This window comes from Pelophylax lessonae, assembly GCF_965119305.1.
Source record: "Pelophylax lessonae genome assembly, chromosome: 4".
Taxonomy (NCBI): domain Eukaryota; kingdom Metazoa; phylum Chordata; class Amphibia; order Anura; family Ranidae; genus Pelophylax; species Pelophylax lessonae.
In genome coordinates, this window is record NC_138771.1 from 377,748,293 (window position 1) to 377,763,085 (window position 14,793).

Genomic DNA, 14,793 nt, shown 5'->3' on the forward strand with positions numbered 1-14,793 from the left:
CTATACCCTGCATTACTAACTACTAACCTTTGCACTCAAAGCCTCTCCTCATACCTGACCAGCCCACAGTGAGCATCATCACCATTCCCATTTTACCCCTGTATCAATTGATATTGTTACAATTGCCTGTTTGTTGCTCATGTATTGTCATGATTACCCATTTCTTGTCTTTGTATTCTAACAATTGCAGCATACTGTAAGTGGCAAAAAGAGAGAAAAAAAAACGGACTAAACAGACTTGAATTTAAAAAAAAAGTTAGGATTTGCCATACTATAGGAAGTATCTAGAAATAATAAATATGCCTAAGTTTTACCCTGAAAGCGAAATGTTTCCCTTTAAAATGAATGTTTTCTAACTGGGGCAGGGCGCTTTTGTTGCGGTGAAAAAAATCCTGCTTGCAGCATCTTTGGAGCATGTTTGGGGGCTAAAAAAAAAAAAAAACACACAAAAAAGGTCCTCTTCATTAAAATGAATCGAAAACTGCCTCAAAGGCATCTCAAAAACACCCCCACTAAGCATTTTTGGTGCAGTTTTCAGCCACATGTCCTTTAAAAACCACACCAAGAGCGCAGCAAAAGCGCTTCAATAACACATAGGTGTTTTACTGGCAGTTTTGAAGCAAATCAGTGTGGAAGTGCCCTTAAAATGCTAGTCATGCAAGATCTGCCTATTTGGTGACATTGCCATTGGGCTGCTCAAATGCAATGAGTGTCCCCTTGCACCATATAATAAAGTGTTTGACAATAGAACAGTGCTGGCTATGGGCAATCCAAATCACTGCTTTACACAAGCATGCAAAAGAGAGGTTATCAACAGTTTTTTTTTTTTTTTTTTTGCATTACATAAAAAAAATACTTGTACAGATAATTTGGTTTTGGTACCAGGTGGTCCTGACAACTTAATATCAGTTCAGCTCTCTCACATGCACACTCCCTATGGGCCAAAGTATTCCTACTGATTTGGTGACAACTTATGATACCTGGTAATAAAGATTTTTTTTCTTTTTTTTTTTTTTTTTTTTTGTAATAGAGCTTTTAGCAATATTGTAGTGCAAAAATCATAAACAGCAGCAAACCATTTTTTACTAGTTTCACCAGTGAGACTTTTATTATAGGTAATGGTACTGTACCAAAAAGTACACATTTTATTGTATGATTTGTCCCATTTAGAATTACACTAAAAGTATGTTTCTGATGAAAAGCACAGCAAATTAACAAATGATATAAAAGCTTTAAAAAAAAAAAAAGAGAGGAAAAAAAACCTTTAACATATGGTTAATAAGTGGTTAAGAAGGAACAATTTGCTTAAAAGAAAATTATTCCAACAGCTACTTGACAAAAGAAATAGAAAAAAAGGACTTTAAAGGTTGCCACCGGTAATCCCATAAGGAAACACCGGTAATCCCATAAGGAAACACAAGTACTCAGCAGATAAAAAATATAAAATTTATTATGACAACATAGAAAAATATTTTGTGTCAAAACCATATCATATGGAAAAAGTATATGATGAATACAAAACGATATCTCCCAAATGAGGTAGGTATGTATAGCAAAGGAACCTGTTACATGCCCATGTCAGACTAAGGTCTAGTATGCGATGAAAAAACACAGAGTCTGCAATGGTCTTTAGAATATCTGGGATCGATACGCGTTTCGCCTATAGCTTCCTCAGGAGATCCTATTGGTACCAAACCCCAAAGGGTAAAAGAAAAAAGTACATGAAGCATCCGGACCAATATGGTGACATAGGGAAGATCCCACACACATCAGTTCCAGGGGGGGGATGTATACACCAAACACTCTAGAGCCAAAAACAACAGGATTCTCGTCCTAGGTCCATTTAAACTTCCAGAGCAGCCACAAATGGTGGATAAGTTTCTATTCAAAACATAATAGATGGTAGTGAGGTCGTCCCTCCAAACTCGGGAGTTTCCCCTTATCACAGCTTCTCTCCTATGGGATATGGAACCACTGCTCTCACTTGTGCTGATCCTCTCCATGAGATACCCCTCCAACTGGAGGGCTCGGGATGCGTTCAACACTCAGAGTGCTTGGTGTATACATCCCCCTCTGGACCTGATGTGCATGGGACCTTCCCTATGTCACCGTATTGATAGGGTTGCTATATGTACCTTTTTCTTTTCCCCAAAAGTAGCCCTACAGATGACGCTGTGTCTTACAGCGAAACGCGTCTAGCGATTGGTCGAGCGAGTACCACGTGACCTCCGGCCGGGGAACTGTTTGCTGCGGGAGCAGCTAGCCGCCGTGCCGCTCTGTACATTTTCTGCATGTGTTTTTAAAGATGTTTCAAGAGACCGTATTGCAAGTGGAGAAGTTATAGCATAGCAGCTCCTACATGCCTGAAATTAGCTACTTGGCGGTGAGTAGATAACCAAAGGGGGAAACCCCGAATAGAGCACGGATTTCACATTCAAGCACTCGTATGATTACAAATGAAAGGATTCACCACATCGCAATGATGTATTAATGGACATTTATTATTTATCATCTAGTGCACTTCATGAATTTTCTTTGAAGTTTGTGATTTGATTTACATATTTATTTACATAATTATAAGCAGCGCTGCAATCACTGTTTCACATATAAAAAGAGCACTAGCACTTTTTCACTGCAGCTAGCAGCTTCATAAAATCAGTACACTGATTAGCACATATTTAGCACATTAGCACTTTATCCACAAGCGCAGGGTACCCACAGTTTTATACATTGGCGTATGATGCTTGCGATCCCTGTTCGGCCCAGATATTTCTAAGGACCATTGCAGACTTTGGGTTTTTCCATCACATACTAGACCTTAGCCTGACACAGGTATGTAACAGGTTCCTTTGCTATGCACACCTACCTCATTTGGGAGGCATTGTTTTGTATTTGTCATATACTTTTTCCATATGATATGGTTTTAACACAAAATACTTTTACTATGTTGTCATAATAAATTTCATATTTTTTATCTGCTGAGTACTTGTTTCCTTATGCCATTACTGGTGGCAACCTTTAAAGTCCTACTTTTTTTCTATTTTTTTAGTCAAGTACCTTTTGGATGCAGTGGCACATATTTCTAAGGCCACGTCTCAAATTTTGTATACAGTTGTGCTCATAAGTTTACATACCCTGGCAGAATTTATCTTGGCCATTTTTCTGAGAATATGAATGATAACACAAAAACTTTTCTTTCACTCATGGCTAGTGTTTGGCTGAAGCCATTTATTATCAATCAACTGTATTTACTCTTTAAATCATAATGACAATAGAAACTACCCAAATTACCCTGATCAAAAATGTACATACCTGGTGATTTTGGCTTGATGACATGCACACAAGTTGACACAAAGGGGTTTGAATGGCTATTAAAGGTAACCATCCTCCCCCTGTGATCTGTTTGCTTGTAATTAGTGTGTGTGTATATAAAAGGTCAATGGGTTTCTGGACTCCTGACAGACCCTTGCATATTTCATCCAGTGCTACACTGACGTTTCTGGATTCTGATTCATGGGGAAAGCAAAAGAATTGTCAAAGGATCTGCGGGGAAAAGGTAGTTGAACTGTATAAAACAGGAAAGGGATATAAAAAGATATCCAAGGAATTGAGAATGTCAATCAGCAGTGTTCAAGAAGTGGAAAATGAGGGGTTTTGTTAAAATCAAACCACGGTCAGGTAGACCAACTAAAAAGTCAGCCACATCTGCCAGGAAATTGTTCGGGATGCAAAGAAAAACCCACAAATAACTTTAGGTGAAATACAGGACTCTCTGAAAACATGTGATGTGGTTGTTTCAAGATGCACAATAAGGAGGCACTTGAAGAAAGATGGGCTGCATGGTCGAGTCACCTGAAGAAAGCCATTACTACGCAAATGCCACAAAGTATTCCACTTACAATACGCCAAAACACCATAGAGACAAGCCTCAAACCTTCTGGCACAAAGTCATTTGGAGTGATGAGACCAAAATTTAGCTTTTTGGCCACAACCATAAACGCTACATTTGGAGAGGAGTCAACAAGGTCTATGATGAAAAGGTACACCATTCCTACTGTGAAACACGGAGGTGGATCGCTGATGTTTTGGGGATGTGTGAGCTACAAAGGCACAGAAAATTTGGTCAGAATTGATGGCAAGATGAATGCAGTATGTAATCAAAAAATTTGCATTCATCGGCCTGGAAGCTGCGCATGGGACGTACTTAGACATTCCAACATGAGTATGATCCTAAACACAAGGCCAAGTCGACCTGTCATTGGCTACAGCAGAATAAAGTGAAGGTTCTAGAGTGGCCATCTCGGGCTCCTGATCTCAATATCATCGAGTCTCTGTGGGGAAACGTGAAGTTCATGCAAGACAGCCCAAGAATTTACAGGAGCTGGAGACTTTTTGCCAGAAGAATTGGCAGCTTTACCATCTAAGAAGATAAAGAGCCTCATCCACAAAAACCACAAAAGACTTCAAGCTGTCATTGACGTTAAAAGGGGTAATACACAGTATTAGGAACTGGGGTATGTAAACTTTTGATCAGGGTCATTTGGGTAGTTTCTGTTGTCATTATGATTTAAAAAGAGTAAACACAGTTGATTGATAATAAATGGCTTCAGCCAAACACTAACCATGAGTGAAAGAAAGGTTTTTGTGTTATCATTCATATTCTCTGAATAATGGCCAAGAAATCATAAATTCTGCCAGCGTATGTAAACCTATGAACACAACTGTATATTCCAACAGCTACTACTAATGCAACTTTTTCCATCACCTGCACTCTAAGTTACATTTTTGCATTATTCAAACTAGCCTTCGTGAATTATCCAACTGCAATCTGTTGCGTACAAAAGGACTGATTAATGAACAGACATACCAGAGTGTTTATAGATATTGTTGCATGATTAGATAAAAATTATAGATTAAAAAAAAAAAAAAAAACAGTAAAAGTTCACAAAAATGTAAATAAAAAGTCATATCTAATACACAGAAAAGTAAAATAAAAATGTATCATGGAATACATACTTGCTGTCATTATCATTTAGCTGTATATCCTTAAGATAGAAAGAAAAGTCAATGACTCCAACCTAACAAAACAAAACAAAATAAAAAAATTAGAAAAAATATTTACAAGTGAATGTATCTGTATATAGCACTGACACCTTTGCCAAAAAGATACAACAGTAAGTTTAAGCTCCCGTTCACACTGAATCCAACTTTGAAATCGTACAACTTCAAGTGAAGTCGCACGATTTCAAAACTGCCACTTCAGGTGCAACTTGGCTGACATTTCTGCGACTTCATGCACAGATGTCTATGCAAGTCATACCTGAAGTCACAAAAAAAGAACGCAGGAACCTTTTTTACAAATCAGTGCATAACTGCAAAGTCAGGGTCACACCGATATGAACAGTTCCATTGTGGACAATAAGGTGTGACTTATCATGCAATCTAAATCTCTCAAATTACATGACAGAATGGGGACTAAATGTAGGCTTTCCTAAAAGGAAACTGGATTTATGCTACACATATGCATGTATGAAAAGGTTTAAAATGGAAGTTTACAAACAGGCAGGCTTTTTTTTTATTTTTAAATGCAGAACAGACACTCTTTGGGGCTGATTTACTAAAACTGGAGAGTCCAAAATCTGGTCCAGCTCTGCATAGAAACAAATCAGCTTCCATTTTTTAATTTTTTTTTTGTCAAAACTTAATTGAACAAAAGCTAAAGTTAGAAGCTGATTGGCCACCATGCACAGCTGCACTAGATTTTGTACTCTGCAGTTTCTTACCTGCATTGAGTTACACTAAGCTGCTTGTAAGATTTTTACATCTATCGAGATGAACTCCCAAGCATGTGCGAGAGTGACGTCATCTTGGCCCGGCAAATTAAAATGGCGGAAGAATGGAACCTGGAAGAGGACCGTCTAAAGATGTCAGCGGCCAAATAGGGAGCTCATGGAAACCACAAAGCTGGAGTGGAGGGGAGTGTAGTTCTGCTTTAACAACTTTGTTATCATTGCATTACTGCATCTCTATAACAGTCAGTTCTACCCAATACAGAAAACTGGTAGAATATTCCGGTGTAAAAAAAAAAAAAAAAAAACGCATTTTTCTGTCCCTTTGTGTTTACATTCCTTTCTTGGAGCCATGGTTGTTACACAGATTACATTTCAAACATGTCTGCTTTTGCTCATTTTCATTACATGGTATATTGGTAATAAATGCCTTTTTTGTTTTTGCATGTATATCTGCTTCATTAACCCAAGAACCTGAAGGAGGGAGATTGCTCACTGAAAGTTACCCACAGATATTCAAAGGCATTAGAACATTTAACAAAATGTAAAACCATCATAAATACTCATATTCTGTGACCTTCAACTTGAAAAGGTAAAAACAAAAAAGAAAACAAAAAAAAAAAAAAACACTTTTTGTGCCCATTCACACTACCGCGACTTGTCAGGCGACTGGTCAGCCTGACAAGTCGCGGTCCATGCAGTGCTACGGGAATCTAACTGACTTAGATAATAGTTCCTGTACTACTTCGGGGCGACATCGGAGCGGCTTGCATTGACATTCATTATATGAAGTCTATGCAAGTCTCGCCGAAGTCGCGGTGCACGCGACTTCACAGGTCGCCCCCGAAGTCGTGCCGCGGTAGTGTGAACCGGCAGTAAGGGTTTCAACACAAATACTAATTGAATACAAAAATATGTACAGCTATGTAAACACAAATTTTATTCTATGTAAAGAAAGGATCGCTACTACTCCCGACCCCCACAGGTCAAACATTAAACAATAGACAGCGGCCTCAGCCTACATGTCTCCACCAAACCCCACACACTGGTGCGTTTCGCCTCGCTCATCGGGGTTTAGTCATAAGGTCCCAATTGCTAATCCCCGACAGGCGGAGGGAAATGCATCAGGGTGAGTGGTTTGGAGGAGACATGTAGGCTGAGGTAGCTCCTTATCGTTTATTCACCTGGGCTGGCCTGGAGTAGCGGCCATCTTTTCCTCTTTACATTTTCTAGCCCTCCAGGTTGGTATTAGGAAAAGCCTGCACCCAACACTCTGGAACACAGGAATATGCTTTCATCTCTACTTTAAGCGGCACCAAAAGCAATATTTTATTTTATGTTAGATTAATGAGATTCACATTAAAGTACAGCAGCTTTAGAGATTTGTACTTGGTAAAAGAAAATATATATATATATATATATATATATATATATATATATATATATATATATATATATATATATATATATATATATATATATTTTCCATTTACTGCAAGTGCTTGACACTTATAGATGCAGATATAACATTTTCTTTTTTCGGTTTATTTAAAGGATAGGTACATCGTTTGAAAATGTTACATGTTGCAACTCTATTTAGGGTCCATGTACACGGGACGCTGGAAATGGTCGTTTAGGAGCAGTTGGGCGTTTTTTTCAGAAGCCCCTGAACCCATCTACATTTTATCTTATCTGTCCATGTACACCAGGTCGTTTACAGTCATTTGCAGGCAGTTGAGTTCAGGGACTTTTTTTAGAACGCAATTATTTGCATTCGAACATGTGTTTCCAGGCGTTTCAAACGCACAAACGCGTCCGAACGCGTCTAAACGCGTCCGAACGCATCTGAACGCAATGCCCTGCGTTTAGCGTTCGCATTTTTCTATTCTAAAGGGGAATAATTTTTTTGACCTCTAGGAACGATCTAAACGCAAACGCAGCTAAACGCCCGCTAAACGCGGGTACAAACGCGACCGAACGGACGTTTCAAACGTCCTAAAAATTCCAGCATTCAAAGGGACTTTTAACAACGTCCCGTGTACATGGAGCCTAGAGTGTCACATGCCACCGCGGCAGACAGACTTGTAGTTTCAGATCTGAAACTGACAGCCCGTACAGAGGTATGGGCCCAGAGCTGTAACCAGTTTTTGCAGGAGCCTGACACTGCACCCGCGATCCACTTAGGCCCCTTTCACACTTGCGCCACTTATCATGCAACTTTGGACACCAATGGGTTTTCCAATGATACCCATTCATATATGCGCAACTTAAAGTTTCCAGCAACTTCAAAGTAGTCCCTGCACTACTTTGGCCTGATTTTAATGCATTTTGAGGTCCAAAGACATAGGCATTACTTCAAACCCAGTCAAAATCGCATCAAAATCACGGTAAAATCGCACGACTTTCAAGTCGCACAAGTGTGAAAGGGGCCTTACTGCTGGTGCAATGCTGTGCAGGCTCATGTGAAAAAACAAACAATGCACCTTTTTTCCTGGAAAAATATGTGCATTCATTATTTTTTCATAAAGGTGAACTTCGCCTTTAAGCTTAAGCTTTTCTTTAAAAAAAAAAAAGTAAATAGTATAAACACAAATAATTATTTACAGTATCTCACAAAAGTGAGTACACCCTCACACTTTTGTAAATACTTTAATATAGCTTTTCATGTGACTACACTGAAGAAATGAAACTTTGCTACAATGTAAAGTAGTGATTGTACAGCTTGTATTACAGTGTAAATTTGATGTCCCCTCAAAATAACTCAACACACAGCCATTAATGTCTAAACCGCTGGCAACAAAAGTGAGTACACCCCTAAGTGAAAATGTCCAAATTGAGCCCAATTAGCAATTTTCCCTCCCCGGTGTCATGTGACTCGTTAGTGTTACAAGGTCTCATGACAAAGAACTCTCTGAGGATCTAAAAAAAGGATTGTTGCTCTACATAAAGTCGAGTGAACATGCTCAGCGTCAAATTCAGAGGTTGTCTTTGGGAAATAGACATATGAGTGCTGCCAGCATTGCTGCATAGTTTGAAGGGGTGGGGGGGTCAGCCTGTCTGTGATAAGACCATACGCCACACACTGCATCAAATTGGTCTGCATGGCTGTCGTCCCAGAAGGAAGACTCTTCTAAAGATGATAAACAAGAAAGCCTTGAACATAAGCAGACTAAGGACATGGATTACTGGAACCATGTCCTGTGGTTTTATGAGACCAAGATAAATGTATTTGGTTCAGATTGTGTCAAGCGTGTGTGGTGTCAACCAGGTCTGGAGTAAAAAGACAATAAGTGTCTCTTACCTAAAGTCAAGCATGTAGGGAGTGTCATGGTCTGGGGCTGCATAAGTGCTTCCGCAGTTCATTGAGGGAACCATGAATGCCAACATGTACTGTGACATACTGAAGCAGAGCATGAGCCCCTCCCTTCAGAGACTGGGCTGCAGGGCAGTATTCCAACATAACGACCCCAAACACACCTCCAAAATGACCACTGCCTTGCTAAAGAAGCTGAGGGTAAAGGTGCTGGACTCAAAAAGCATGTCTCCAGAACTAAACCCTATTGAGCATCTGTGGGGAATCCTCAAACGGAAGGTGGAGGAGTGCAAGGTCTCTAACATCCACCAGCTCTGTGATATCGTCATGGAGGATTGGAAGGACTCCAGTGGTAACCTGTGAAGCTCTGGTGAACTCCATGCCAAGAGGGCTAAGGCAGTGCTGGAAAATAATGGTACCCGATTTTGACATTTTCACTTAGGGGTGTACTCACTTTTGTTGCCAGCGGTTTAGACATTAATGGCTGTGTGTTGAGTTATTTTGAGGGGACAGCAAATTTACACTCTTATACAAGCTTTACACTCCCTACCTTACATTGTAGCAAAGTGTCATTTCTTCAGTGTTGTCACATGAGGTCCCAAAAATGTGAGGGGTATACTCACTTTTGTGAGATACTGTACCTTTATCATTATGCATGAAAAAAGACCCTGTCACCAGCAGAAAAAGAACCCTTTAATAGAAGGATTATACTTACCTTTATGGTGGGCAAAATCTTTTAAGTCTCTGGGTAATCAAGACCTTCATAATCAGACCAATGTTTTACAGTTTCGTATTTACTCAACATTTTAATTACATTGCACATCAATATTATTTTCACACCATTTTTAACACATTTGGAGACTTTATTTGTGCTTAAATTACTTTTTATAAAAGGCAGATAAAATAATTAAAATCCCAAAAAATGCAGCTTTATTTTAATACGCAACATATTTTGTATAATTAATACTATTTTGAATATTTCCGCCTAATATTCTGAATGCCAGAAATCAAATATGTGTAGATTTTGATGCACACATTCACAATGTACGGTCGATAAACAAGTGCATATAGTTTAGATTTCTAGATATTAAACATTGTCTAGTACAATGGCTGTAGTTCCCCAGCCTGGAACAACCTAAAGTAGATGTACACCCCATTCATGGAATTTGACCTGGGCACATATATCTGTAGCGTTTACTTCTCTCTCTCTTCAAAGCCCTAAGTACTGTAGCTTTCTCCTGCTTGTTCTTTTGTTATAAGCATGATAACTTCTGACAAGTTCTCCATCAACTGAGATAAAACCAGGCTGAATATTGTGTCTGGGTGCATGCTATAAATAGATTAGCAGACAGCTTGTCATTTCACAGATAGCTTGTCTTTTCACAGCACAGCTCCTCATGTTTCTTCCTATGTGGAGAGGGGGTGTGTGCGCCTTTTCCTCCAATCAGCTGTCACACAGTGTATGGCCAAACTTCCCTCCCACAGGTGAATCGGGATGAGAACATTCTCACAGAAAGTGCACTTTCTAAACAGTCTAGAAAGCAGAAGACAGCACATATACAAGTAAAACTGTAGGGAGATTTGTTTCCTCTCTGTGTTTTATCTGAGGCTGTTCACTTCACTGGGTATGTGTGATGGTTTACATCCACTTTAATGTACAGCAGGACCATGGCAAACAGGTTAAAAAGAAATAAGACTGTTTCAACTTAAAAATTGAATTCCTGTACTTAACCTAGGATCCGTTGCTTGAAATCCATTGATGGAAACAAGTTGTCTTAAACCTTTGGGTTATATTGCCATCTACAAGAGGACTGGACACTGGCAACAGGGTATAAGCTCTCCTACTACCAACGTGGCTTACTTTTGTAACAAAGCATTACCAAGAGCATGACCATGAAAAAGAGGGGTGGGACCCATGTCCTACAATGTCTTCCAAAGGATTTTTTAGTAAGCACAATAAAAACATTTTCTTTTAGTTCAATGATGGACATAGAAATTCGTAAATCTTCAGGACATCCAAAACAAGTCCAACTGAGGGGTTGGCAACACAGCAAACAATCGCTAACAGGCCTAATGTAAACAGTAAACTGGGGATTGCCTGCAGCTCAAACAGACAGCTGAAGGATCTTATGCCCAAAGCTGGGCATCAGTTGAGGAAAAACATCCACCAGAGTCAACTTGGAGAATGTGTGAACAGAAGACGGGACGACAGCCATAAAAATTTGGGGAATAGTTGCCTGATGCTGAAAAGCCCAAGAGGCGCTCAGAGATTTAGTGGAGTGAGCCTTAACCAGAAAGGAGGAAACAGATCTCTGAGATCATAGGCTTAAACGATGATCTATTGGCCATTTTCCAATGCATGGAACGGATCAGTTTGGCTCGGTTTGGCGCTTTTCCACTGCATGGTACTGCATGGTATGTGTTAGAACGGTTTGGTACGGTTTGGTACAGCGACGCTTTTCCACTACATGGTACGGCTTGGTACGGTTCGCTTAAACAGTACCACCTCGGTTGGGGTTCCAATCAGGCCGTACCTAGACCATATCCCACAATCCTTTGCATGCCGCCTTGATTGTTTGTCACTACTAGCCACTGATTAGTCAGAGAATCGTTGTAATCCCACCCACTTACTACTTTAGTGGAAAAGCAAACCGAGCTGAGTAGAGCCTATACAGTGCTGAAACGTGCCGACTCGTAACACGCAGTGGAAAAGCAAACTGAGCCGAGCAGGGCCAAGCAGTGCCGAGTGGAGCCGAGCTGGTACTTGCAGTGGAAAAGTGCCATATGTGAGCCACCAAGAGATGATGGAAAGAGAAGCCATGGTGCTTTTTCAGGGCTCATCCTGGCAAAAAGAAGAATCCGTTTTTCTGAAAGAAAGAAGATAGATTTAAATGGCCCGAACCAAATTTCTTTTTGATGAACCAAAGCTGGACATAGGGATCGAACAACAATGCCCTGGTTAAGATGAAAGGCAAAGGAGGAGCTCAGCTATAAGGAAAGATTAGAGGAACAGAATTAATATTTTTGAGAAGAGGAGATTAACCAGTTGCCGACTGCTGTCCCCGCAATGTGCTGATTTGGTTCAGAATTGATTTTTGGCCCGGACCTGGTGATCGGCTCTGAACAAATGCCGAACGCCCTGTGCCTGTGTAATGTAAACACAGGCACAGGAAATGATGCAATCTTCGCTCCTGGAGCCCTTTTCAGTTCCAGCCTGAGAGAAGAGAATATCAGACAGTGAGTACACAAGCACTACACTGACACCAGTAAACATAGGCACATTTGTCACCCCCTGTTAACCCTTTCAATCCCTGTCAGTGTCCCTATATACAGTATACAGATAATTTACTGATCACTGTATTAGAGTCACTTGTGACGCAAGTTAGCGTGAGAGGCAGTTAGTAGTAGTTGGCAGCAGTCCCAGATAGGTTTGGGGTACCCGCTACATATTCCCTAATAAAGATTTACCCCCCTGATCAACCCCAGTTAACCCCTTCAGTCTCCTGTCATAGTGTCACTATTAGTTAGCGTCAATCCAGGACAGCATCAGATTGCCTGTCATATATTTAGTAATACATTTTAACCCTTTGATTGCCAGTGACACACGAACACACACACACTTAACACCTCCATTACTAGTATAGTGTCTGAACGGATCAATATCTTTGATTTGATCAGAACTCTACTAGCGTCCCCAATAGTTTAGAATGGTGTTCCCAAAATGCAGCGTTAGCAGGATCATACCCCCCTGATCAACCCCAGTTAACCCCTTCAGTCTCTTGTCATAGTGTCACTATTAGTTAGCATTAAAGTTAGTTAGCGTCAATCCAGGACAGCATCAGATTGCCTGTCACATATTTAGTAATACATTTTACCCTTTGATTGCCAGTGACACACAAATACACACACACACACACACTAAACACCTCCATTACTAGTATAGTGTCTGAACGGATCAATATCTTTGATCTGATCAGAACTATACTAGCGTCCCCAATAGTTTAAGAATAGTGTTCCCAAAATGCAGCGTTAGCAGGATCAACCCCGACACCTGTCAGCACCTGCGTTTAGCCCCTTTGCCCAGGGGCCCAAGAAGTGCAGTATCAGCAGATCACTGTCACTTTCGATACACAGCACAATAAACTGCAGCGTTAGCAGAGTCAGGCCTGATCTCTGCTAGCACTAGCAGTTAAATCTTTTGGTAGAGGTTCAAACAGTCCTTGGCAATCAGGTGCTTTTTTACCTGGGAATCACACTAGGTACCTATAAATTATTGGCCAAAATGTCCAAACTGAGGAACACTAGTGAAGAGGCCTACTCGATGCTGAGCATGACAGATGAGAGCGATGGGGAAGCCTCACTGTCAGACTCAGGCTCAGTATTCGAACCTATGAGAGCAGCGGCATCCTGACAGAAAGCTCTTGGCGACGGAGTGGTGGTCCCTGCTAAGGTCAGGTGTACCCGACCCCATTCTTCTGTTGCTGAGGTGCAACAATCGCAGGGTTTTCAAATGCAGCAGAGTGTCATTACTAGAGCCACTCAACCTATTGGTGAACTGGCAAGCACCAGCGGCCTACTACATCCTGGTCGTAGTCAAACCAGCGCTGCAGTAACACTTGATGATGTGGCGAGTCCCATAATTGCAGTTCAAGCTGGTGCTGTGGCTAGCACAAGTAGTGTCCCGCAGCCACCAAGAAATCGAAGACAGGCGTCCTTCTTGATGAGCTTGAAATACCCGATTGGGAGCCCACTTCTGCAGCGCCCGTTCTTCCCCCCATTCACTGGCCATCCCGGAATTCAGGTGTAAACAGACGATTTTACTCCCCTTGATTTTTATGAGCTGTTTTTCACAGAAGATCTGTACAGATCTATTATGGACCAAAGCAATTTATATGCCGATCATCTTATAGCCGCAAATCCAAATTTGACCCTTGCCAGAGAATTTGCATGGAAACGTATCACTGTTTACAAAATGAAAACCTTTCTGGGCCTATCCCTCATCATGGGCATTACTTAAAAAAATAAAAGTGAGTTGCGGTCATATTTGTCCACTGACCCAATTCATCATATGCCCGTGTTCTCTGCTGACATGGCAAGGACTACATACAAGAAAATTATGCTGTTCATGCATTTCAATGACAATGAACTCTGTCATTCTCAGGGTGACCCTGGATATGACCGGTTCCACAAAATTCGGCCCTTTGTAAATCACTTCAACCAAAACTTTGCAGCCTTGTATACGCCCCAACAAGCTGTCTGTGTTGATGAGTCCCTGATTAAATTTCTGGTTGCCTTGTTTTAAAACAGTTTCTCCCCAGGAAGCATGCCAGGTATGGGGTCAAGATGTAAAAGCTCTGTGCCAGGTATGGGGTCAAGATGTAAAAGCTCTTTGACAGGGCAACAGGCTATACATGTAATTTCCGTATTTACTAGGGAAAAGATAGCAATGTGGAGCCCCCCAACTTCCCAGATTACATGGGGAGCAGCGGCAAGATTGTTTGGAACTTGGTGCCATCCCTATTCGGAAAGGGGTACCATTTAAACAAGGACAATTATTATACAAGCTTGCCACTTTTTAGTCACCTTTTTGATTCTGTAATTGGCGCATGTGGCATCGTGTGAGCTAATCGTCGGGGCTTCCCCCCAATAGTTGTCCTTTTATTGAGTTAATTTTCTGTTCTTACTGTTTTA

General features: G+C 40.8%; 1 protein-coding gene across 1 annotated transcript in view; it reads right to left on the reverse strand.

Annotated features, from left to right (window-relative positions):
* Positions 1-14,793, reverse strand: part of RUFY1 (RUN and FYVE domain containing 1) — a 372,133-nt gene that overhangs the window by 273,911 nt on the left and 83,429 nt on the right. The window contains exon 6 of the mRNA XM_082252884.1: positions 5,017-5,078. Within this exon, the coding sequence (XP_082109010.1) occupies positions 5,017-5,078 (62 nt within the window). The remainder of the gene's footprint in view (positions 1-5,016; positions 5,079-14,793) is intronic.